General features: G+C 43.6%; 2 protein-coding genes across 4 annotated transcripts; one reads left to right on the top strand and one right to left on the bottom strand.

Moving 5' to 3' along the window:
- Window positions 1-3: 3 nt before the first annotated feature.
- On the top strand, window positions 4-7,928 carry CNOT8 (CCR4-NOT transcription complex subunit 8). Of its 2 annotated transcripts, XM_066329226.1 has the most exons (7): window positions 4-130; window positions 1,406-1,604; window positions 2,863-3,056; window positions 4,465-4,626; window positions 5,384-5,528; window positions 6,179-6,289; window positions 6,591-7,928. In XM_066329226.1, exons 2-7 carry the CDS (start codon window positions 1,488-1,490, stop codon window positions 6,738-6,740), a joined length of 879 nt encoding a protein of 292 aa, XP_066185323.1. In that variant the 5' UTR covers window positions 4-130; window positions 1,406-1,487; the 3' UTR covers window positions 6,741-7,928. The 2 variants fall into 2 exon arrangements, with proteins under 2 accessions (XP_066185323.1, XP_066185324.1); XM_066329227.1 differs by lacking the exon at window positions 4-130 and having other exon boundaries at window positions 1,493-1,604; window positions 2,744-3,056.
- A 935-nt stretch (window positions 7,929-8,863) lies between these two features.
- On the bottom strand, window positions 8,864-25,685 carry GEMIN5 (gem nuclear organelle associated protein 5). Of its 2 annotated transcripts, none has more exons than XM_066329225.1 (28): window positions 25,511-25,685; window positions 25,192-25,346; window positions 24,522-24,703; window positions 24,062-24,213; window positions 23,728-23,856; window positions 23,440-23,572; window positions 22,879-23,038; window positions 22,040-22,252; window positions 21,271-21,356; window positions 20,712-20,806; window positions 19,978-20,114; window positions 18,737-18,810; window positions 18,169-18,350; window positions 17,888-18,027; window positions 17,301-17,472; window positions 16,847-17,074; window positions 16,240-16,353; window positions 15,918-16,046; window positions 15,522-15,617; window positions 15,104-15,241; window positions 14,609-14,756; window positions 14,378-14,497; window positions 13,297-13,507; window positions 12,514-12,771; window positions 11,710-11,872; window positions 10,557-11,130; window positions 10,018-10,114; window positions 8,864-9,448 (listed from the first exon to the last, which is right to left on the bottom strand). In XM_066329225.1, exons 1-28 carry the CDS (start codon window positions 25,683-25,685, stop codon window positions 9,293-9,295), a joined length of 4,617 nt encoding a protein of 1,538 aa, XP_066185322.1. In that variant the 3' UTR covers window positions 8,864-9,292. The 2 variants fall into 2 exon arrangements, with proteins under 2 accessions (XP_066185322.1, XP_066185321.1); XM_066329224.1 differs by having other exon boundaries at window positions 23,728-23,859.
- Between the last annotated feature and the right edge of the window lie 75 nt (window positions 25,686-25,760).

The following is a 25,760-nucleotide window of genomic DNA, read 5'->3' on the forward strand; positions in this document are numbered from 1 at the left end:
TCTCGCTCTCTCTCGCGAGAGCCAAAGCGGCGCGAGACCCGGAAGCGCCGCCCCTCGCGGCGGGGGGGACTCGGAGCCATCGCGGTTGCGCGGGGCGAGAGCGGCGCGTCCCGGCCGCGGCTGCCGGGAGGTACCGGGGAGCGGGACGGGCGGGCAGGCAGCGGGACAGGCACTGGGACAAGCACTGGGACAAGCACTGGGACAAGCACTGGGGGTGCAGGGCTGGGGTTGAAGGGGCGGCGGCGCGGACAGCGGCCCTCCTGCTTCCCGGCCGCGATGAGCCGCGTCCGGCCGCCCCCAGGTTGTGAGGGGGGCCCTGAGGTGACCCCGGGCCCGGCCGGGCTGTGGCGGTGCGCTCGGTCCCGCCGGGTAACCGTGGGCTGAGGCGGAGCCCCCTGCAGACGCCTGGGAGCGGTTTCGCCGGTGTTATTGCGGGAAAGGGACACCAGCCGGTGGCTCAGCCCAGCTGTAGCACTGCTGACACTGCCGGTGGTTCCAGCTGAAACACCCCGCTGCAGTGTGTCCCGAGTTACAGCAGAGAAGGACAGAATGCTAGAATGGGTCAGGTTAGAAGAGAACACAGTGGGTCACCTGGTCCAACTTGCCTGTTCAGGCAGGGTCATCCCAGAGCATATGGCACAGGATTGTGTCCAGACAGTTCTGGAATATCTCCACTGAGGCAGACTCCAAAATCTCTTCCTTCCCGATCCCTGTACAGTTTTTGCTTATGTTCTTCCTCATGTTCAGGGGAAACTTTCTGTGCATCACTTTTTGCCCATTGCCTCTTGTCCTGTCACTTGGCATCCCCAGGATGAGCCTGGCTCCATCTTCTTGGCAGCCCCCTTTAGATATTCATACCCACTGAAACTTTGCAATGAGTATTCTCTCTGATGCATTCTGTTACTGCGTTTAAACAATTGTCTTCATCATAGAATCACAGAGGGGTTTGGATTGGAGAAGACCTTCAAGATCATCTCATTCTACCCCTCTGTTGAGGGCAGGGACACCTTCCACTAGACCAGGCTGTTCAGAGCTCCATCCAGCCTGGCCCTGAGCACTTCCAGGGTTGGGGAAATAGCTGAGGATTAAAGATGAGGATTCACTGCCTGAACATCTTGTGACCAAAGTCTCAAAGCTTATGCCAGGAAAAGCAAGATAGGGATAATGATTCTTTACGTAAATAACTGGACTTTTGATTGTGCATCTGCTCTTATATTGTGAACAGATGCTCTAGGTTTCATTCAGCATATTTACAGAAAGTGATAAAGCAAGAAAGAACTTGGTGTAAACTTTAAGTGGGTTATTTGGAGGTGAAAATGGAAGTGGGACTGAGTCCTACAGAGCATTTATTCATATGTCACTCTTCCTTCACTTAAAGTATTATTTTTTTATCTCTTTAATGCAGCACACTGATAAGATTGCACAGCTTGTGATCCTACACTGTCATTGAGTTCAGCATCAGCTGCCTTTTTTCTGTTCCCTGCAAGATGCCAGCAGCCCTTGCAGAGAACAGCCAGGTTATCTGTGAAGTATGGGCCAACAACCTGGAGGAAGAGATGAGGAAAATTCGGGAGATTGTTCTGAGTTACAGCTACATTGCCATGGTAAATGTTTTATACTTGACCTAATTCTCTTAGTCAAGGGATTTTTTTGGGTTGTGGACTAAGTTGATTCTTGAGTGAGAAATGATTTCTCCCTACCCCCAGTCAAACCAAACTAGAAATGGTGAAAAAATAAAAAGCTGTTCAGTACCTTTCCAGAATTTAATAAAAGCAGTGCTGAGTATGGGTTGATTTAAAGAAGGGGAAGAGGGAGACCACCTTAAATAACATTAATTTATTTAATATTTAGCTAGTCATAGTGTATTAGTATCTGCAACAGGAAAATGAAACAAATCACAATTGGGTTTAAATCCTTATTTTTTCACCAGTATGTTTGTCCTTTGAATGTTTTTGTCCATTTGATTATAGAAGATGCCATGGGACTGGAGGTCAGAAGTCCTGCAAATGACTGCTGGCCAGCTGGGCTGCCTCCTTTCTAATGAGGGCAGATGTTGATTCTTAGGGAAGAAAAATATTCTGGCTGTAGATAAGATAATATGTTCAGAAAGCTTTGTTTATGAAGAGCCAGGTGGGAGGAATTTCCTCCTGTTCTTACAAGTCTGTATCTGCTTGGCAGCACCCCAGTGTGTTAGATCAAGAACTGGTTTTAGCTGTGATCGTGTAAGTTCTGCCAGCTTTGCTTAGGAGCACTGAACCTCAAGATACGAAATGTCCTCATTAAAAGTGTGTCAAAGGACAGGTGCCTCTGCAGAGTGTGTGGGGTTTTGGTGTCAGATTCAGCTGTGGAAGTGAATATGGTTTTTTTTGTTAGCATTTTTCAAGGGGAAATGAACATTTTGCTTCTTTTTAGTCTCACTGAAAGTGTTCTTAGGGTCTGTTTTAGTGTCTGTGCTGTAAGAGTAGCCAGATAAACCTCTTGGGCAAGGGAGATTGTGTCAGGTGCACAGCACTGGGTTTGTTGTGAAAGATTCTGTGTCTAGTCAGTAGAAGTTCAGTGACCCAGTCTGAGGGTAACAACAGTGTGGCAGTTTGGTGTTCAGCAAAGATAGCACACAGTCACTGGCTGAGTAAGAGGTTTTCCATCTAAGAGATGGGTTTTCATGTAATAGATGGGTTTTCATCTAATAGAAGCTGCTGTTGTTGAGGTGTATTTTCACTGACAGTAGTTTTTGTTCATGTAGGCACTGACTGTTGCTCAGAAGCAGTGAAGGTTTTCACTGTGTGGACTGTCCTCCTGCCAGAGTGGTAGGAGTGAATGCTGACAGCATCCATGGTGAAACTGAGTTTCCCTTCTCCCCAGGACACGGAGTTCCCCGGGGTTGTTGTCCGGCCCATCGGTGAGTTCCGCAGCTCCATCGATTATCAGTACCAGCTGCTCCGCTGTAACGTCGACCTGCTGAAAATCATCCAGCTGGGCCTGACTTTCACAAACGAGAAGGGGGAATATCCTTCTGGCATCAATACCTGGCAGTTCAACTTCAAATTCAACCTTACGTGAGTCTTCGGGCTTGGCGATAATTCCCTGTTCCCTTCTGCTGGAGTGATGCTTTCCTGTGGCAAATACCCGTGTGCATGTGGTCATCACACAATAAGATTTCAGATTCTAGTACAGATTATGTGGGAACCTGTTTTGGAGTTAACAGTGTATCCGGAGGTCAGAGTCATGCTAAAATTCTGTCCTTATGACCCCTTCTCTTGATAATTTTGTGTGTGTTTTTTTCTGAAACAATGTTTGAAACTTCATATATATATATCTCTATGTAAAACTCCATCTCTTTCTGCTAAAAATAAATGGATGTGCTGGTCTCATCAAAAAGAAAATGCCTTTTTTACAGATCCATGCTTAAGTATAAGCTGGGATCTAAAAAGATGTTGGTGTAATCATCACATCTGTTCAGGAGAATGAATCTTGTTAAATGGAGTGTGGCAGTTCTTGTCTCCTCCGTACTGTAATATCCTGGGTTGCAGCTGAAACAAGTTTCATTATCCCTTCCCCTGTAATTATAAAGATTAACTCAGCATAATTACCACCACTAGAGCTGTCTGGAAATAAAGAAAGGGTTTATCTGGCAAAACCACATATGTAGAGGAAATCAATCTATTTTTATGAAACTGTTGTTGGAAAGCATTACAAAAATCTGTAGCTACTATGTGCAGATCATCCAGTTCCTGACCCCAAAAGTTGCACTATTTACTCCACAAATCTGTGAGCCTCTTACAAGTATTGAAATCAGAGTGAAGTGTTTTTTGCTGTATGATCACTTCATTTAAATGAGTTACCATATTGATAGGACTTGTCTCTGTGTGTTTCCTCCCTCTCAAATGACACAAACCAGTAAAGAAATCAGGTTACTGCTCAGCTCTCCATCAAGCACATCATTCTTGTCCTCTTTCCTGAGTGTAGGATGATGCAATTCTCTTAACTCCCAGAGATGGAAGTGGAGGTGCTGATAAGGTGGTACATGCTGTGGAGTGAAAAGGAAAAATGTAGACAGGAATGATGGTCAGTGCTTTAGAATTGCACATCTCCCTGTTTGGGAGAACTCCCCTTTCCTCTGGGCCCTCATCTGTGGTGCTTCCCTTCACCTTGCAGAAGGGACATTGTTCAAAACTGTCAGTTTCAGTCCCATGGAGGTGGAACCTTTGGAATTTGCACTGGCAATGGAAGTGTTAACTAGTTATGATCACAGAAGAGCTTGTTACAGATGTAGGAGGCTGCAGTAGTGGTATTGAAACTGAGTCAGTTTGAATTTTCTAGAGAGACAAATTAGAGCCCAGCAGTATGCTACTGGTTAGTCCAATTCTTGACATAGTGTGGGGAGAATTTTTCTAAAATGAGCTTGTCTTGGCAGCACCCTGAGTGCAAACCTGCTTTTTTTTTTTTTTTTTTTTTTTCCTTCAGAGAAGACATGTACTCTCAGGATTCCATAGACCTCCTTGCCAGCTCTGGGCTGCAGTTCCAGAAGCATGAAGAAGAAGGGATTGATACTCTGCATTTTGCTGAGTTGCTGATGACATCTGGGGTCGTCCTCAGTGACAGTGTGAAATGGCTGTCCTTCCACAGGTGGGTCCAGGATGCTCACTGACCCTCTTAAATTTCTTCTTAATTCACTGCATTTTCCATGGAGATTGATAGATTTTAAGGAGAAAAATTAGCAGTCCCACAGTTCTTAAATTAAGCGTCAAGATATGAAGGCCAGGTTTTAAGTAGGCCACTTCATGGTGTGACTTTCTGACTGCTTGTGAATCCTTTTGCTGTTACAGTCTCCTTCTTTTGAAGAAGCTACTAACAAGTTGAAATGTGATTTCTGCACTTAGTAAATGCATTGTAAAGTAAGAATTTTGTTTCTTCTTCCTTACAAAGTTGGTGGTGCTCTGAACTTCCACCTGTGTGGTTAAGACATTTTTCTTGTAGCATTTCAACCAACTATATTTGGAAGCCTCTGGTCCAACATGGTATCAAAAATGAAAGAATTTGCCACCACGTCCTTCTCCCTCAACAGATACTTGCAGGGTTTCCTGCTATTCTGTATTGCCCTTAGCTACAGAAATGTACAGAGTTGGGAAGGAATGTGTATTCTTCCCAATGGTTTAGGTGTTCCACAAAAGGCTGGTGAAGGCACTTGGGGAGCATCCCAAAGTCCTGCGATGACATAGAAAATCAGGATGAGTTCTGGCTGAGATCTAGAGTTCTATGAATTTCAGAAAATGTTTAATCTTGAAAGGCACAGCAAGTAAAATTCTGTTGAAAAAGGAGGTACTAGTACCTTGGGTTATAGGTACTGCCTGCTTACCTTGGGTCTCTGTGGTTTTGTTTTCAGTGGTTATGACTTTGGCTACATGGTGAAGTTGTTGACAGATTCCAGGTTACCAGAAGAGGAACATGAATTCTTCCATATCTTAAACCTTTTCTTCCCATCTATCTATGATGTGAAGTACTTAATGAAGAGCTGCAAAAACCTCAAGGTACTTTTATCTCCCCAGAAAGCACGTGATGGGCATCAACACTGCACATGTACAGGAATACAAGTGGCAGAACTGCTGCATATGTTGTCTTAAAACAGGAATGTGTATAAAAGTCACTAGTGACACAGAAGCACCTGAGACACAGTTTGTGTTTAATGGATACTGCCCTCCCCAGTTTCAGACTTAGCAATGTGTTTATTATTATAAAGGGGACATTGCCACAGCCTTCTGGTTTGTTTTGGAGGCTAATTATAATTTAGCATATTTATGTTTCCGATGCAAGGGTATTTCTTTTACATGAAATACTCCATGACTTGATTAACTGGTAAGAGGGTTGATAGTAATTTATCTATTCAATCACAGCCTTGAGTAAAGGGAGGGAAAGACTCAGCATGTGTAACCTATGAATGTACCCACAGCTATCTCAAGTATCTGCAACAGGAAAAGAAGGCACCTACATTTGCAAAGAGTTATTTGTGCACTCTCCAACACCATTTCCAACTGTGTTTCACTCACAGCTGGAGTGTGCATATTGCTGGGATCTGCATTGGTTCATCATACCCTGTTTGCCCTCATGTTTTGGCAAAATGTAGCAATTTTTGGCCAGAGATGGATCTTCCAAAATAAAATCCCTTCTGTTCTCTTTGCAGGGTGGCCTTCAGGAAGTGGCAGATCAGCTGGATTTGCAGCGAATTGGACGGCAACACCAGGCAGGATCAGACTCCCTTCTCACAGGAATGGCATTTTTCAGAATGAAAGAGGTACTGCACTGTTCTTCCTTCTCCCCTTCCTGTCCATAAAAGTCAACATGCACAACGTGTTGGTTGTTTTGCTTTGGGATTCTTGAGACTTGTGGCCATCACACTTCAAACTGTCAGGAATAGCAATTGCTGGTATTGGCACAGACTTGTTCTGTTTACTTGCCTTTCATGTGCTTATTTTAATTTGTACACTCCATCTTGGAGGTGGCTAATTTCAAATGAGCTGTTAATTAACATTGGATGTTTTCTGATTTAGAGGCACAATTAAACAGAACCTTTTTCTCTTTTTTTTTTTCTGCAGTTATTTTTTGAGGATACAATTGATGATGCAAAGTATTGCGGACGACTGTATGGCCTTGGCACAGGAGTGGCTCAGAAACAAAATGAAGATGTGGACTCAGCCCAAGAGAAAATGAGCATTTTGGCCATTATCAACAACATGCAGCCGTGATGAGCAGTGCCCCTCAGCAGAACATGTTTACCATATTGGCAGCTGCTGTCCTCAACCATTTTCCCTAAATAGTGTCTCAAACAAAAAGCATCTCCAGTATACAGGCTGCACCAAGCCTTGCAGTTTTGCTGAAGAACTGCATTTTCCTTTGAAACCCAGAAGAGTTGACTGAATTCCTAATGCCAGCATTTGTGGTTTGCCATATTTTTAATACCAAGGGCAAAGGACAGAATCTACTGTGTATACCTCTGTTTTTTTTCCTCTTTATACTGTACAGAATCTGCAAGGAAGATTTACCAGTAGATTATTGGGGAGACCTAAGGGTTGGGAAATGCAGTGAAAATGGACACAGACACGCACGCAAATTTGCAATTTGTGTTTTATAAAGCTTATTTTAAAACTTCTGCATGTTGTGAGGGTGACAGCTTCACCTCATGTGTTGCTTATTTTATCTCTGTCTGTGGAAATTGCTCCCTTTGATCACTGCAGAGGTGTGGGAATGGATGACATTAAAAATGATCCTTGCAGCTAAAAATATTCAGAGATTTGCTTTAACAACAGAGGGAATGGAGATTAATGGAGCCGATTTGAAACTAAGCACTCCTTAGTTTCCAATTCTCTTTGTTACTGCTTTGACCCATACTAAGCCTCAGCTTTGTTCTTACGGGTATTAAGGAACTGTTCTGGAAATTCAGAGGCCCAAAAGTTCACCTTTGACAGGGGATTGGACCAATACTCTGAATTCAGTTTTTATCTTAAACCTACAAATTTTACTCTTCTCCTGCAACACAACTGGATCACCATGGACAAGTTCCTCCTCTCACCCCTGCTTCTCCAGCCCCTAATTTTACAATATGCTTAAGAGGTAAAACAGAATTTCTGATTTTTTCCTGAGTTTCTGCTTTTTTTTTTTTTCATTATAAACACCTGAGAAGTAGTTAAGAGGATGAAGAACTTGGGATTCTGACTTTGAAACACATTCTATAGTATTTTTTTAACAGCTCTGTAATGGCATTTCTTAGAAGAACAGATCCTTTTGGACATGTCGAACCTAAAAATTTTTAAGACTTTGTCTGGCATTTTGAACAAGCTTAATCCAATATTAAAGAGTTGAGGTTTAGAGCTGGTATTAGAAATGTTTGTAAAGACTAGGTTTTATTTTTTGTAAAATAAATTTTTTTAAACCAGGCTTTGTTTTGGATTTTCCATCAAGCACTAGAATTTTCACAGTTGAGGCTTTGGAATCTGAATTTGGGAGACACATGCCTAAAGATCCTTTTTGTTTCCATTAGCATTTATGATGTGCTGCTCATATAGCTCTTAGCAAAACAGTTTTTGAGCCTATTGCACAGTAGCTGAGGAAAGCTGAGCTGAAGAGCTCTGGCAGAGCTGTATTTTCTCCCTGCTGGTCTCTCAGCACAGCTAAGTGTCTGGTGCAGAATTCCTGCATTGCAGAGTGGCCACTTAAAGGGACAAACTTGTGTGTGAAGTTTTCTGCTCCACCCAAACTCCAGTGGTTGCTGCTGTAAGTGCAGGGAGGTAGTTTGGTGAAGCACTGGCTCCCCCGCCTGGTTTTTGGGCGCTTTGTACAGAATTTAACAAATTGAAATTGGTGGCAACGCTTCACTGATGAAACACATCTACAGCAGGATCTTGTTTCAGTCGAACGTCGGCTTTCACCTGCTGCTCTTGAAGTTGTTTTGAGGCTTTACTCAGCTTGAAGCAGGAAATCTGTCAGGATGAAGTTCGCATTTTGGCTGGAAGAATCTGGAACAGCTTTTGATCTAAAAAATTCGTCACTCTTCTTTCTAATTCTTGAACAATTATCTTCATTGTACTTGAAGCTTTCTAAATTCATGATGCACACCTTCTCCCATCAACTTTCTTTGCTGCATTTAAAACCTTGCTTCTAAAAAGGACTAAGATGCTGGGTTCACTAAGGCTTATGCACCCTTGTGCTTTTCAAAGAAGTTATTTTTTCTAATCAGAAATCTAAGACAGACAAAGCCTTTTAAGTAAGCTGTAAGACTGGTCAAAATACTGCATGTTCAAAACTGCAAAATCCAGGATTGGTTTTGGCACTTTCTAGAGAACTTATTTCTATGCATCAAATTAAACACCAATTCATGGTGGTAGAAGACTTTATTTAAAGGAAAGACACTCACAATGCTTTTAAGAACAATACTGGCCTGAGGGTCAGTTTGCTTACAGAAACCATTGATTTTCCTGAGGGCAGCTACTCTTCCTCCTCTGCTGAAAGACTACACAGCTGCTCAAAACTTTCTCTTGCATGTAAATAGCAAGAGCCTTCATTAACATAGTGTCCAACAAATAAAAAACTATACAAAAATCCGTTGTAACAGTTCAAGCCCACACTCTACTGCTTTTTGGTTTTCTAACAGTCTCCTTAAGTAAGTACCAGTGGATGAGCACAAGTGGAGGTGTATAAACCTGACATTTTGCATCAGTAACAGCCACAGCCATCACAAAAAACCTTCACTTGAAGAAAGAGCAGCCCTAGTGTTAAGTGGCTGGAGGCAGCTCAAGGGATGTCATGTCAGGAAGCTCCTGGCAGCCTTTTTGTAAACGCCAGCACCACCGTGTTTCCTAAGGACAGCCAGAGCCTCTCCCTGCAGCTCAGGAGGACACTGGCATCCAAGGTGAAGGAGCACAAGGCAGCACTCCAGCACATCAGGGAATGGGAAGACCTGCAAAAAAGAAAGGAACACCAGGTGATGTCTTACAGTTTATATTACAGTTGTTCAACATAACCAGGCAGCTCTCTACAGACACTGCTTTGTAGCATTCTCAGACCAGCCAGCCAGGAGTCAAATGCATTTTCTCCTCACATTTATCCAGGTTTGTCCCCTCTTGCCCAATCACCATGGTTGCATGTTTTCAAATGTGTGATTTGTACTTTCTACAGTTCCTAAATTATTAAGGCCATTTTACAGCTTAAATTTTTCATTTTATGGTTTATAATTTTCTTTTTTATACATAAGCAGCAAGGGATTACTCTTGAAATGCACGGGATGATCCATACAGAAGAGCTCATTGAGCTCTCCCACACAGGAGCTTTAGCTATGCTTTCCAACAGCATGGGGAAAATTATACCTGAAAGAAAAATACCACGCTGATGCCATGTGTCAGTTGTCTCTCAAAACTGCCACAGGATCAGAAGGAATGTCACTGTTTCTGTATGAAAGGGATTCTCTGATGAGGTTGCCTTTACAGAATGACTTTTCCCAGAACTGCAAAGGCTCTTCTGAAAACTTACCTTTAAACTGTCTGGGAATTCAGCTAATTTCTGCTTTGCTTTCAGAAGCTGCTTTGTGAGTTCAGGGAGTGTAACTGGTTGCTTTGCTTCATCTTTGCTGTCAAGAAAAAGAGCAAGTGTCATGAGGAACTGTTTTGTTAGGAGACTGTGTAGCCTCCCTCCTGGACAATGAGCACAGGAGAGAACTGGCTGAATGTTTTATGCTCTAGCTCATTCTTGCCAAAGTCCCAAACCAATGTTCAACAAAGAAACAGAACTCTTAGATCATGCTTAGCCTTTTCATTATCCTCCCTTTTCCAAGCTGCCCTGTTTATTCACTGTACCAACACCTCATGCATAACAAAACTATTCAGCTGCACTGAGTTTATGCACGTGGTGGTTCAGCCCAGGTGAAATGCAAGATTTCTCAGCTGTATATTCAAGTGTTCCTGGGGAGTGGGCAGGAGATTAGAGGCAGTATAGGCAAAACAAGACATTTTCTGCACAAACACACAAAAAGCAACACTTTTCAATCTATTCATTCATATGCTGACTCTTACCCATTCAGCTGGTTGCTGTCAGAGCATGGTTTGTCTGATTCAGTGTCTGAACTCTGTTCCAGGTTGCTTCCCTGGGTGTTTCCATTTGTGTTTTCCTGGAGATTGTTCCTCTGCTGCTGATGCTGGCGGATCATTTCTGCTAAAGTCTCCTGGACCTCAGCTATGTCTCTCTGGGTGTTCTGCAGGGCAGCCATCTCTTCTGAAAGGAGCACTTGGCAACCCTTCACTTTTGACTGTCTGTCTACCAAATCAACTGAATCAGTTCTTGAGTCACTCTGTGTCTCACTCTGAGGAACTTCAGCTGTACTGCAGAAGTTTTCACCCGTCTCAGCTGCAGTTTGAACCGTTTCCTCAGGGGATGGGTCACCTGAAATGCAGCTCTTCTCAAGAGCTGTCTGCTCACTGGGGCATGGCACAGGATCCAACACAGCCTTCTGCAGGCCAAGGGAGTCTTTGGGTGGGTTCCACCACAGGTCATAGAGCAGTCTGTAAGCCACAAAGCCCTCCAGACTCCTGCAGGCATCCATGCTCTGAGAGTTTGTGCTGTCCAGTTTGTCTCTCAGGTCATCGCAGCCTAATAACGAGAAAAAGATTACAAATAGTTCATAGAACTTTCCAAAGAACCAGGAAAGCCTGGAAACCCAGATCAGGGATTTACTCAGATGCTGGCAGAACAGTACAAGAACTATGAAAGCAAAAACATCTTTGGCATCTTTGTGAACACAATACTCTGTTCTAGCTAAAGTGTTCTCATCAGCTACAGCAAATTTCTTTGGTCCCAAGCTGCAAAACACAAGAGTCACATAATCAAGAGCCACAAACTAAATGCACTGCACATGCTAAAGAGAATGGAGGATAAGTTGGAGTATGTGTTGCTATGAAATGAACACAGCATTCTAATGTCCCCTCTCTCCCTCACAGAAGAGAATTCACTCAGTTTCCTACATCACGCACACCAGATGACATAGCTGAGCTTCCTTCCAGAGTCAGGAATTTTCATCACCCAGTGGTCTTAGCACTAGCCAAATTTCCACAGATATGGCTATGTCTTGCTGCTTCCAAACATTATCTAGCCTAGGAACATCAATGGACACAGCATTGCTGGCAGGAAAGAGCCCTGTCAGTGCCAGGAGAGACACAAGGAGAGACTTACCCTTAGGAAGGATGATACTGCAAATCTCCTGCAGCAGAGTGAAATTCCCAGCATCAAAACTGCGTGTCACAGCACCAAGAATACTTTTCACTGCCTCATCCCACATACCCAGGTGACAGCTCAGGGCTGCGAGGGTCAGGTCATGGGAGACATGGAAAAGCACCTACAGGAAGCACCAGAGAGCACAGTTATTAGTTTAACTCTAAAGTGTGAGCTTAGGACAACTGTGGAAGAGCCCAGAAGCACATGACTTGACCAAAAGCAATTTTAGTGACAGTGCAATTTACACAGTCTCCTTCATGCAGGAGATAAGAGCATTTCTACGTCACTTGGAGGTGTTAAATCAGCCACTGTGCTTGCCTGTGTCTCAGTAAACAGATGGGAAGTGGGAGCACTGACTGACTGTGGTCACAAAGAGCTGCAGGAGCACCAGTCTACGGCCAGACCTTGCAAACTCCTTTAATGGCAAGCAGCCTTACTTCCCCTAACAGTCCAATGCAAAGGCCTGAGACAGTGCTGAGATCACTCAGCTCTGTCTATCACTGCCAGCCAGGACATCTCAGTGACCTCAGTGCTGAGCCCCAACATCCTATGGCAGTTCTTACCCTGTACAGAAACAAACTGGTGGCTACACAAAGCTGTACCAGCTGCTCCTCATCTCTCTCCCAGACTAAAACCCCATCCTGCAGCAGGGTGCAGACATCAGTTCCCTGGGAATGGCTGCTGGAACACCTCAGAGTGGCTGGGTTTACTTGCCTATACCCAAGTAAGGATTTGTGCCTGCACAGATCAAAATCCATGTACCTGCTTTGGGTGTGTGTTGCTGGTTGAAGGGGGATGCTCAATCCTGTGAAGCTGCTCCTGTGCACATGTGGCTTGTTCAGTGGTGTCCATGCCCAGCACATTCTGCCACACTTCTGTCACCATGTCAAAAAACGAGGCCTCTCTGTTCAGCTCCCAGCTGTGGTAACAGGGGGGCACGGGGCTCTTTCTCTCACAAGGGTTCCTTTCACTGAGGCACCTGCAGAGCACTTCATTCAGGCAGAAAACAAGTCTTTGTCCCTTTAACAAGGAAGAAAAAAAAAAAAAAAAAAAAAGCACTGAGCTGTTGCAACAAGAAAAACAATTCCTTGCTGACCACAGCAGGTAGAGTGACTTCAGAACACCATGCCTTGTAGCAGCTTCTTGGTTACAGTGCCTAAGGGAAGCCAGAAGGAAACCTCAGAGCAAGGCAAGGCAGCTACATGATTCTCAGTTCACAAAAAGACATTTCAAATTTAATCCTCCAGTTGGCTCATTTGTTCCTCTAATGTAACCAGCAAATGCTTCACTTCTTTCTTCTCATGATCAGTCTCACACACTTAAAAAAAGAATCCCACTTTTCACTACAACCTCTCATACAACAAGCAGAGTCTACATGTCTCCCCAACATGACCATTTCATAGGGACATTCCAAAATACTCCTACAAAAATATTTTAAGGCAAAACCAGCCCAAAGGACCACCTGTGGACTATGAGAAGTGGTGCCAAGTTATGTCAATCTGAAAGAGACACAAAACTGAAGAAAGTGGAAAGGAACAGACTCACAAATAAAGTTTTATGCTGCTGAAGGGCTTCCTGAGCTCCCACCCAGTTCCTGGATAACAGCAAGTCTTGGGCACATCTCAAAGACAAAGTTGCTGACAATTCCTCTTCCCCAGAGATCAGAGCAAGCTCAGCAGCAGTTTTAAGAGATGTCACATCCCCCTTTTTGGACAACACTTTCACCGCATCATAGGGTGAGGAAGCTCCCAAATAACTGAAAAAGATAAAAAGCAAAACAAGTTGACTGTTACTAAAACAGTTTTACAATTGTATTGCAACACAGTAGCACAAATACACAAGATCCTGAATTTCCCACAGGTTCTCAGAGCTCTCATCACTTTTTCTTACCAAATTTTACTACAGACATATGGTGAACAATCTGATGCAAATCTCCATGAAGGAGAAGTCACGCAGCCTTAAAGTCAGCACTGGCATCTCTGGTGGTCTGCACACCACACATGGCTGGCATGAGCAATAAAACTAAACAGACTCATGGGGACAAAGTTTATATGCAGCTGTTTGTCCTTACTGCAATTCTCTGGGTTTCATGCAAATCCTTTCCCAAGTGTGATACCCACAAAAACGCCAGAACTGAAATCAGCATCAAGGAGAGGACACTACTCCAGCCAAAATATTTCAAGGGGTATTAATTTGGTAGTCACGAAGTTAAAAATCCCCAGTTGAAGCAAGATAACCCAATGACCAAGATACTAGCTACGGCTTCAAGAAACTCAGGATGAACTGCTGCACTGCATGTTTCCAGTGGAAAGGTTGGAAATCTCACATAGGCTTTTTGTAGACAACTTAATCTTAGTCTTGCTAGACTAGTTTTCAGAAACTTCCAGTAATGTCTGTGGAAAGAGATGGCTCTACTGTAATATGGCATTTGGGCTTTCTGCCCTGAACTGCTCTCTGGAGCTTCTCTTCCAACCTACCTTGGAGGAAGTTTAGCCAGATCAGGCTCAGAAAGCACCTTAGACAACCGATGACCAGAGCAGTTAACAGATTGCAACTGGCACCAAACCAAGAACCTTTTTTGTTTTAGGCATGGAACTAATTTTGTCTTCTCCCCAGCAACACTCACCATTTGGCAGCCATGGAATAATGACCATCTTTCTCCAGCAGAGCTGCCCAGCTGGTGTAGAGATCCTTCAGAATTGGATCTTCTGGACGCAGCCTGGCCTTAGCCATTACAATTGCTTCCCTAATGCAAACCAGACAGAAAAGTTAATCTGTGTGCAAAGAGTGAACAAAAATGCTCAATTTACCCCACAAAAACCCCAAGATAAAGTGCTAAACATAAATATACAGCAACCTGTAAAAATTGTTCACTTTCAGGAGCTCGATAGCCTCATAGACTTTATGGATGGACAGGAGATGGGATGCAGCCTTCACATATTGCTCCTGAAAACACAGCTGCTTGGCAAAGGCTTCCACTGTCCAAACCCAGGCCTGGTATCCAGCTGCAAAAGAGAAGGCAACACCATTGGACACAGTTTTGTACCTGGAGGAACTCCTGTGCCATACCATCACTGGTTTCTTCAACATGTACCTCTTCTCTCTGCCCCAAGTCAGTTTCTATTTCTTAACCATCCTAACACAACTCACTGAAGCAGGGTAAAACTAGGACTTCAATACGACTGCAGGACTTTACTGCCAGTAAAATACCTTAAAAGCATATTTAAACCAGCAGTGAGCTGTAAGGAGCGCTAATCATATCACAAAGAACTAATTCCTGAGTTTCTCTCCAGAACCACAAGAATGAGGGCAGCCAATTCCACCAGTTTACGTGGTGCTAGAGCAAACATACCCATGGGTGACATGGCTACAAGCTGGTCTGTCAGCTCCCCCCTCTCAGCAGCTGCCTGGAGGACACCCTTCATGTCTCCTTTCCACAGCATGAGCTGCTGGAAGAGCTCTGCATGCCCATTCTCCAAGTGGTGCTTTCCTGTTGGAAGCAAACACAATTCCAATCAGCATCAGTGCAATAGCATCATGTGTCATAGTGAAATAGCCTGGCAAAAGGGAAATTATTCAAGCTTAAGATAAGGCAGATTTGCATCTGAAAGATGTAAAAACTATCTGGGAAAAAAATGTATGTCCTCACACAGAGCTGCATTCTTAATCCTAGACTGTAATCCACAGTAAAGAAAACTCAAGCATTTTTCCCAATTTGTTTTCTACTTGAATGTAACAGTTACAGCGGACATATTCTTTATGCCACTTACCTTCCATATCAATCATCTTGTGCAGAGAATCCCTGTCTGTGAACAGGCCCAAGTGGATGCAATCCTTGAGGTCAGGGGACACATCTTCATTATTATCTAAACCAGATAAGAAGAATGAATATTTAGGATTTAACACAAAACTGGGGACTGGAATGTGCCAAGTCACTGTACCACTCAAGTGCTGGCAAATATTTCTGTCTTCTACTTTCTTTCCTGTACAGTAGATTAAATAATTTGCTGGTCAACCCTCAGATCTAAGTTTGGTATCACATCAAGTAGCACTCTATGATAAAGGTGAGGATTTTAAAAAAGAATGTCCTGTAGTTGAAGTCAAGTCCCTGGACACTTGACTTGACAGCAGCTACCCTCTAAGTATTTTAAATTTTATACTGGTACCTTTAGTTTTCAGACATGCAGCCAGCTTCAAGCAGTCCTGATGCAATTCTTCTTTTGATCTGTGATCCATTAATGTGCTGAAGGGCAGAATAGAACGAGGCTTCCTCTTCTTCAGAGAGGCATCAAGAGCTGAAAAATCAGACACATTTGAGTCACTGCTGCTGCAATTACAGCAGAACCCCTAAATTTATTTCAAAATCATCCTTTTCTTTCTCTGGCACTTATTTGGTGTCAATTAGGAAGGGAATCTGCAGCCACACAAGCCCAGCATAAGGAACTCTGCCTTAAACAGGACTGTTAATAATCCTTGAAACATACTAACTTGGTTTCTCTTTAAGTGGATCCTTTTTCACAGGAGCAGCTTTCTGGGTCACAAAAGGCTTTGGCAAGCTGAATGCAGAATAATCACATGCAGATGAAGATGTATCCCTGGACACTGTGGAGTCAAGTGATTTCAAAAAAAGGAAAAGCAGTGAATGGAAATGCACACAGAATAATTCACATATTCACATTCCATTACATTAATTTTGAAATAGACAGAAACCAAGCTTTGCTTTGCCACAGAACTTAAGAGCTTTATAGGGAAAGGAAATATAAAGAAAACAACTGTCTGAAGGCTAAATGAGATGTCAAGAGACACCAATGAAGATCCACCAATTATTATAAGATTTATCAATGCTGATCAAAAATGACATAGTTTCATGCCAAACGCAGTAACTGTTCATGAGGCCAGAATCTTGTTATCTAAAGACAATTAGTCCCAAACTAGTTAAGAAAATTATAAAAGGCATTCCAGAGCTTTTTTTCCTTCAAGAGGACAATTTCTATAAAACCATACAACGAGAAAATCTGCGTGAAAATTAAACTTGGTGATGCTCTGAGGGCTAAACAGTCTGGGAAACATTGAACTGAGATTATTTGATTATTACCAGTCACAGAGACTTTATCAGCCAACTCTGCCTCCTGAGCTTCTTTTTCTCCTTCATGGTCTGACACTCCATTTTCCTCCAGCAGCATTTCCTTCATGCTGTCATCTCCATTCATGGTATCATTTGCATCCTGCTTGCCTGGGCTCTTGCCTACAGGCTTTTTCTTCTTCTTGGCTTTGACTTTTGGCTGTATACTTCTTTTCTTCTCTAATTCGATACTCTTTTTGCCTGTAAAAGGTGCAAATTTTAGTATATTAACTGCCCTTAACTCAGGACCAACATTTAGTCTCCAGATAAGGACATTCAATTTAAACCTAGACACAGTTTATTCCTGAAGAGGAAGAGGCAGATTTGAAATTCAGTGCAAGAACTTGCATCACTTCAACATGTCAACTCTCCATTTCTCAGCTCCAACGCCACCTCCAGGAAAGATCTTCTGTTTGAATACACTCACCCTGAGGAGGCCGTGTGTGCTCCTGCTTGGAGATGTGCCATTTGTGAACAGAGAAATCATCTGCTCCTGTATAAACACAATCTGACTCCACTGGTGACCACTGCACACTCAGCAGGCGGCCCTGGTGCCCTCGGTAGTTGCAGAGTGGCTCTTCCTTCATCACATCCCACACCTTGGCAACAAGAAAAAAATCCAGTTACTCAGAAAGTCACAGCTTCACCTAATACTCTGCATTTCCTCATGATTTGGACAGGTAGGGACTTCTCTTTTGGGATTTTGCAGGGGTATTTCAAACACAAACATGTAAATGGAGAAAATGCAGGGCTTGTTTTGTTTGCATTGATACAACTGCACAACATCTTTCTTTGCTAAGGATCCAAAAATCTAACGTGAAAACCTTCATGACTGGACTTACAAATCGATTCACAAATCACAGCATAATCTGTATATCAGGTATCCAGAACCAGCAGATGGTTACCCAAGGTAAAGTTGCAGTACTTCAGTGGTTTACCTCACAAAAAACAAGTTTTGCTCTTGTTGTGGAATGGACGATTTGGAACACAATGCTGAGATGCTTTGGACAATACCTGTGCAGTGCCATCATAGCAAGCAGACACCAATCTGCCCTCGTGGTGGGGGCTCCAGGAAAGACTTGTGATTTTAGCTGTGTGCCCAGCCAGAGTTCGAAAAGGCTCTGTTATCATCACGGGATTTTCTGAAGAGTTCTCTGGTAGGAAAAAGAAAAATTATTAAGTACGGCCACAGAGATGAAACAGAAATAAACAAAACAAAAAACCAAAACCAAAATGAACAAACAAAAAAGCAAAAAAAAACCCCAAGATTTGGAACATAATCTGCAAACTGTTACCTACAACAGTCTTCAGGTTATGCACATAAATGGTGGCATTGATGGAGCCTGAGGCTATCAAGTAGCTCAGCTCGGGCTGGGTCCCGTGCTCATGGTGCCAACGAATGGCATTGATCAGTTTGTGATGCTGCTGGATAGTGCAGAGCAACTTCAAGTTTGGTGCCTGAAATATTTCAATTGAGCTGAAATGTAAGAACAACAGTGTAAGAATTTCAGTAGCTGGTGAAAATGGGAACTTTTTTGTTGTCTTGCACAAACAGAATTGGAGCATGTGAATTGGAATAATTGAGTTTGTGCTTTCTGGATTCAACTCAAGCCCTGGTTTCACTCATCAGCAAAAGTGCATTTTAACCATGAGTGGATCCTTGAAATAGCATTTAATGTGATAATGAGGATCCTCCCTGCCAAGAGCAGCTACAACAAATAAGAGCAGGGAATTCTGTATTATCATGATTCAGCAGTGATAGAATGGAGACAAACCAGGGCAACAAAAAGTACTTTTGCTTCACCACAGTGACTGCAGTCAAGATCAGCACAGACACCACCTTAACCCACAAGTGGGACATACCCATCCTCATTGCCAAGAGCCAGGAGTTTGCCATCTGGTTTCCAGCTGATCTCTGTACGTGCAGGCAGCTTGTGCTGCAGAAAGAAGACACAATTATTGCCAAAAACTCTTAAATCTCTCTCACATACATTCAACAGAGCAAAGCTGGCAACTGGACAGAGCTGTAATTAGTCTGCAAAATAGAAAGTCATAAAAGTGCCCATTGCTTTTGTAGCAGTGACATAAACCTGAACAACTAAGACTGAAATAACTGATGCAAGAACCAGTGATTGTTTTTTATTGTTGTTTATTCTGAACAGTCTGGATTCCAGTAGGACCTTGATGTTTCATATCCTTACACTCCTTGGAAAGCACCAGAATACTGCAAGCAAATTCTTTCACACTTCAAGAGAAACTGAAGTTTACTTTTAATTATCCCTATTCATTTGAATTCAGACAAAAGCTATCTACAATTTATAACTTTACCCTAAACATGATCATTTCATTACTCTCTTAACCCTCCAAGAGTCTTAACTCAAGTGAGAAGCCAAAACCCAGCTCATACAAATCAGCACCCTTGGACTGACTCCAGCTGACTTAAAAGAACTGGAGATCCAACCCACTTCACTTATTTTATACTTTCAACTAAGAAATGACTGATTACACTTAAGAAGATACTCAGTGTTCACCAACCACTCTGCACTGGGTGCAGTAAAAATGGAAACAGCCTCCTGCAAAGTCATGATTGTTTTTAATAAAAAAAAAAATGTTTTAGAAAGGTCATGGTTGAAGCAAAGGAACTAAAGGAATTGAGGGAAATAACTCATGCATGTCCACCATGTGGTCTAAGCCAGGATATGATTCAGAATATCACTTCAAGTTCTTTGAAACTGGGAATCTCCTACTATTTTGAACAGCCACACACAGTTTAAACCAAAACTCTATCCCCCCATTAACCTTTCCCAAGTAAACCACAGTGTAGAAAATTAAGCAACTGATGCCAGAGAAAGATGTGTTGTGTTGACACCAGGAGGAAAAAAAATACCAACAACCCTCTTCAGACACAAATATATTAAACTCTTTAAATAGTTTGGGTCAGTTAGTGTTAAATGAACTGAAGTTCATCTGTGGAGCCTGAGGGGTTCAAGTTTTTTGTTACAAATACATCAAAAAGGCCAAATCAGAAACGTAAAACTACAAGCCCTTAGAAAGTCTGCTGTGGTTACTATAAATCCGTAAAACCCTCTCACATTCATACTCACTTTGATTGAGTTGGTGTCTCTGATAACCTTGTTGATGTCATTTGCTTCTCCATTAAGCTTCCAGGGATTGTGTTGAAAAACAATTCCTTCTCCAGCACAACTATATAAAGTTACAGAGGGCTGTTCACTTTCTTCTCCTATCCAACCGAGAAAAAGAGCTAATTACACTCTGTTCTTCATCAGTCTTCACAGAACTAATCTCTCCCACCATAAATCAAAGCATTATTTCAAAAAGCAATATACATCCTTCAATGCCTGTGGTCCAGCAGCAGGAAATTCTTACAGTACAACCCTTTAAAGAGAGCTCTCATTTCTACCAACAGACCCCTCATAGCACAACCCCTGCAAAGAGTAAAATTCCCCTTATATTTTGGTCCTTAAAAGAAAAAAATTCCAAGCTGTGTAAGAAGAGCTAAACTTCAAATGGCAGAAACTCTGGAACCTGTATTTGACTTGATGCAATTGCTACAGGAAGCCTGTGAAGTTTGAAGTTCCTGGTCTGTAACACCCTGGAGCAAGCCCAGAGGTGCTTGGGGCACTACTCAAACCTATTTCCTGAAGGTTTTTACCCTTGCAAAACTGTTAACACTTCCTCAAGCAGAACACATTCTCCAAAGGATTGCCACCAAGCAAATGGGGCTCCTTCTCCTAAGAAGGGAGGGAAGAGCAGCTTCATGGCATCTGTGTGCTCTTTAAGGGCATTCTGCTTTGCCACAAAGTGTTGGAAGACTCACCAGAAATCAGAGGAGGAGTTGGAGGACCCCAGGCTAAAGTGTACACTGTCTTCTTGTGGTAAGTGCTGGAGATCTGAGGTGGTTTATTCTTAGCACTGGGCAGGAAGATAAGGAAGAGACAAGACAGTCAGATTTCAGCAAATGGAAATTAAAGGAAGATAAAATCAAAACAACATATTTGAGACACCAGGTGCTTTAACATTCTAAAGCCATGGCTCAACCCAGCTTTCTGTAACATCTTCTGTAGAACACTACTAAAATTCTAACATAATTGTCCTGGTGACCTTCCCTTCCTTCCCTGAAAATGTCTTTCTGGGTGAAGTCTTGCTGAACTGATGTCCTCCCACAGGAGATCTCTGGTCATGCCATTTTAAGTTTACCTTAAAGCAAGTTCACCTTAGAAGATCACAGACATAATGCAAATGAAAACATGCACTGACAATCCAACCGTTTGACTAATTTTAATTTAATGTCACTCATCTAACAGCAAAAGTATCCCTCAGGAAAGGGATACACCACCGGGATCTGACATTAATGAATTTGAAAGCTACATTTTTACCTGCTGGACAAGGTGTCAAATATGCCAACTTTTCCATCATCTGTTCCAAAAGCCAAGGAGCCTTCCTTAGTTGGATGCCAGGATAACTGCAAGGAAAATACAAAGAGACACAAAATTACCTAAGTTACAAGCACTTTACTGCTAAATAATAAACAAAATGAAAATGCTGAAATTGATGAGCAAGGCCCTTATACCCACCCTTCCAACCACTTGACTTGATCACTCTGCTCTGAGCATCAAAGACTTTCCTCCTTCCAGTTATGATGGGATAAGATGGAAGGGACTAAAATCATTAAAATGCCTCTTGATAGCTGCATTACAAACCAGAAATACCTGCCAGCTATTTTACCAGGCAGTAGCTCTTGACCAACCACTGGTTAAATCCCAGCTGAAGACACCTGTGTTGATTGTATTGGTTTTTTATATCTGTCAAAGTTCCCAGCAGAGCAAGGGAAACCATGGATAAAGCAAGGAAGAATCATGAAGGATAAAAGTGAAACATTAACATAACAGACAGCAGGACTTCACCTTATTTCCACTAGATGTAAATGCAACCTTCTAGGATTGTAAACAGCTCTAGAAACTTGTTGCCAGATTCTAAAATGCATTGTATACAGAAAGAATTGAGTATAAAATGAACAACTTGGCGTTATCTCACTTTAGTTGGGACAAACCTTCAGAGCGAAAGAGAGAAAATCATACTTGAAAAAAAATTGAATGAAAAGAAGGGAGAAGAGGGGGGAAAAAACGGAATCCAAAGCCCACTTACTGCTGTAACCTTGGACTTTATGCTTTGCCAGAAGGTTTTAACATCATAAACGTTGTTCATGGACAAAGTGTTCCACACTCGGATCATGCTGTCCCCAACCCCGATGGCGAGGCAGCCCGTGTCCACAGGGGAGAAGGCAAGGCTGTAGACAAATCCTCCAAGGGAGGGCATGGTCCAGCTGCAATCCAGAGTTGACAGATCCCAGCATTTCACCTGAAGAATATTTTAATGGACAAGGAATGGTTAAATACAGAGTGACTGACAGGATGAGGAAAAACCAAAGCAGAAGTGAAATGAATCAAAGGGTGAAAATTGAGGCTTGACAGGATGTGATCTGCACCCAGAGGATTACATGTCAGAGACAGGGCTTCAGTAGCTGCAAGACTGGAATGGACCTAATGAATATATTTTTCTAAGTATTTCTTTGAATTTCAAAACAAGAAACTCTCTGCTGCTTGTAAAAGGCCAAGGATTGAAAAGAAAACCCGGTTAAAAAAATAGATTCACTACTTTGTACAATTAAATGATTTTAAGAAGGAAAACCAGGTCTTTCAGAAGTGAAACACAGAGGAAAAGAAGTGGAAAACACCTTTCATTAAATGCTTACTATTCAAGTCCAGAATGTCACAATCATTCACTCCACCATGGTAAGAGATTGAACTTATAAATCAACAGAAACATACACAACCTGTGCTCAGAACAAACATTAGGAAGTGATGTTATAAAATGCTAAAATAAACCCACTTCAAGAGAAAAACTGTGGCCCTAAAAGGATTAGCTTCACTCAGTCAAATTGTATTGTAGAGGCATTCCCATGCTAATTTTTAAATGGTTCTTACATCTCTGTCCATTGAAATGGAAAAAAGGAGCTCTTTGTCTTGGTGCTTCACAAAACTGAGATTGAACACAATTCGGGAGTGGTTTTGTCCTTCTGAAGATCCCAGAAGAGTCCACTTGCGTTTGCCAGGCTGGGTCAAATTCCAAAGGAGCAGTTCTCCTCTGCAAAATTGAAATTTATTTAAATTCTTTACTTCAGAAGAACAGAGGCTCCGTACAGACTACATCACAAATATCCTGCACGTCAGGAGTAAGAGTTCACACATCCACTGCACACATCCAATGCCTGTACAAAGCTACACACACAAACATCACTTGAAAAATGACATTTTTCCCAGTAGATGGGCAAAACCACAACGAGTGATATTAGCACTCAACACCCAGTTAGATTATGGGGCAAATTATGGGACAAATAATAATTTTCTTAACACCTGACCTCTACCTCTTGGCCCATTTTCTCCTGTTACACTGGAGAAGAAGGAAGAAAGGGGTGTCTTTTCTACTCAGCACTTCCCTCAGCAGGGACAAACGACTGTGCAGCTGCTGCAGAGTGTCTCACTCACCCAAAGGCGCTGGACACGAGCTCGGAGGCACGGCCAGCAGGCCAGAGCACCGTCAGCCAGATCCTCTCCTTCACCGCCGGGTCCACGGCCCCGCCTCTCCTCTTGGTGGGCGGCAGCTTCAGGGTCATCACACCTGCACAGCCAGGAGGCAGCACTGACCTCACACACGCAAATTCTCAGACACACAGAGCAATCTGCAGCTTTAACTACGTTCCCCATGCTTTTAGCGCTCAAAGGCTGCAGTTCAAGAGTTATTCCACACCTCGTTCTTTTTTCTATCTTACTTACTCCTGCCTCTGGTACAGCTCCATATTCGTAGGGTTTGATCCTTGCTCCCAGAGGCCAGGTAACAACCTCTCTTCGTGGCTGTGTCCTGTGTCACCTCCCCATTTGGAACCTTGCCTTCTTCTGAAGGAGCTGCTGAATACCATTAAAGTCACATTACTAAGCTTTAAAATACAAAGCTCCATAAAAATCAGCTAAAAGTGATACTGATTTGTATCAGAACATGTTTTATTCTTGCTTAGCTAGTTACAAACCTTCTGTAAAAAATTCAGTCCTCTAGAAGGACATTTGCATGGAATAAAAATCACTCCACAAACTGTTAATCATGTCTACGTACCCTGGAGCTCATCGTGCCAAGCAGATAACTTTTCTTCTCCAGGCACAGGGCACCAAGCCAGACAATGGATTTCATCCTCATGGCCCCTCAGCCGGTGCACAACTTCTCTCTTCCTGCTGATATCAATTATCACCACCATGCCATCCTTGTAGCTGAAAGCAGAGATTTAAATTAATGAAGAGATTCTTGGATGCTTGTGGAATAATACCCGAGGTGATTTACAGGCTCTTTCCAGGGTCCCTATCACCCTATTACAGAGAAACCAGCCCGGACCATTATGCTTTTACAGATTTCCCTGCCTTTGCAGGTCTACCAATTATTTCTAGTTTGTTTTACTCCAAAACTAAAAGAACAGCCACAAAATCTAACTTTCAACCATGTAGCAAAACCTCACAATTAAACTCTTGCAGAGTAAGAGTGGAAAACAAAACACAAGGAATATTAACTCATGAGCATTTACCCAATGGCCACCAGGTTTTCATGATGAGGAGAACAGGTGAGGCAGAAAACTGTCCGGGGCTCTGGGAAGAACTGCTGGCTGTCACTTCTGTTGTGCCAGTAACAAACAATGACACCTTTCTCATCACCAGACACAATCAGATCCTTCACAAGAGGTGACCAGTGTAGAGCTGAGATGGCATTCTGAAGAAAGAGCATTGGAAACGTTTAAAGCTGTTTTACTGCCATCTAACACGGAAAAACTGGCAGGAAATCATCTGTGAGCACTGCCCAGCATCAGTTTGGTTTGTCTCTGAGTGTCTCAGTTCTTTTAGGCTTTACAGGATAGAAGTAGCTGCTGATGGGGACTCCCGAGCCGCAGTAACGATTCATATACACATTTTGTCTGTCCTGTGGGCCACAGCAGCTTGCTGAGATCATTTCAGGCGAGCTGGGTTAAGCGGCAGCGAGTCCAAACCAGGAGCACGCTGCTTCACTGCGGCTCTGACGGCAACCAGCCGCTAATTACAGCGCCGGAACAGCGCTGCAGGCTAAGAACAAAGAAGCGCCAACGGGATTTTATTCCACTGCGTTAGAAATTCACTTCTGGGTAAAGCAGCCTCACCGTGCTTTGTGTGCCAGCCCTGAAACACCGCACCCCGTCCCGGGAGTCCCCCGGCCCGTGTCCCCACCTGGTGCAGGCTGTACTCCAGCACCGCCGACAGGCTCCCGCTGTCCCAGATCTTGATGCTCCCGTCGTCCGAGCTGCTGGCGCAGAGGCCGCTCTGCCCGGGGCAGTGGCAGAAGGCGAAGCCGGAGATCCTGTCCGTGTGCCCGATGAGCTCCCCTGCCGCCACAGCGAGAATCGGCATCCGCAGCCTTCCCAAACCTCCCGCGTCCCAAAAACCCCCGCATCCCACGTGCCCTCCCGGGGCTCCCGGTGGCGGGGAGGCCCCGAAACCCCCCCCCCCGTGTACAGTGCAGGGCGACCGGGGAAGGTTGTGACGGTACCGTAAAACGCGGGCGCGGCGCCGGCGACATCCAGCAGGCAGACGCGGTGCCTCGCCGCGAAGCCGAAGAGGCGGCCGTCGCTGCTGGCGTCGCTGCAGCGGCTGCTGTACCAGTTGGGAGAGGCGGGCAGGGCACGCACCCCCATCCCCAGCCCCGTCCCCGTCTCCGCCGCCATCGCCGCCGCTTCCCCCGCGCCGCCCCACGTGCCCCAGGTGCTGCCGTCGAGCGCTGCGCACGCCACCGCAAAGTG

This window comes from Sylvia atricapilla, chromosome 14, assembly GCF_009819655.1.
Source record: "Sylvia atricapilla isolate bSylAtr1 chromosome 14, bSylAtr1.pri, whole genome shotgun sequence".
NCBI classification, from domain to species: domain Eukaryota; kingdom Metazoa; phylum Chordata; class Aves; order Passeriformes; family Sylviidae; genus Sylvia; species Sylvia atricapilla.

What these genes read in the sequence shown, in the direction of transcription:
- CNOT8 (XM_066329226.1), top strand. Translation starts at nt 1,488, where the DNA reads ATGCCAGCAGCCCTTGCAGAGAACAGCCAGGTTATCTGTGAAGTATGG. An exon ending in GTTACAGCTACATTGCCATG is followed by an intron (nt 1,605 to 2,862) that starts GTAAATGTTTTA and finishes CCTTCTCCCCAG; the next exon opens with GACACGGAGTTCCCCGGGGT. An exon ending in AGAGCTGCAAAAACCTCAAG is followed by an intron (nt 5,529 to 6,178) that starts GTACTTTTATCT and finishes TTCTCTTTGCAG; the next exon opens with GGTGGCCTTCAGGAAGTGGC.
- GEMIN5 (XM_066329224.1), bottom strand. Translation starts at nt 25,685, where the DNA reads ATGGCGGCGGAGACGGGGACGGGGCTGGGGATGGGGGTGCGTGCCCTG. An exon ending in CGCCGCGCCCGCGTTTTACG is followed by an intron (nt 25,347 to 25,510) that starts GTACCGTCACAA and finishes CTGTGGCGGCAG; the next exon opens with GGGAGCTCATCGGGCACACG. An exon ending in TGATAAAGTCTCTGTGACTG is followed by an intron (nt 16,354 to 16,846) that starts GTAATAATCAAA and finishes TTGACTCCACAG; the next exon opens with TGTCCAGGGATACATCTTCA.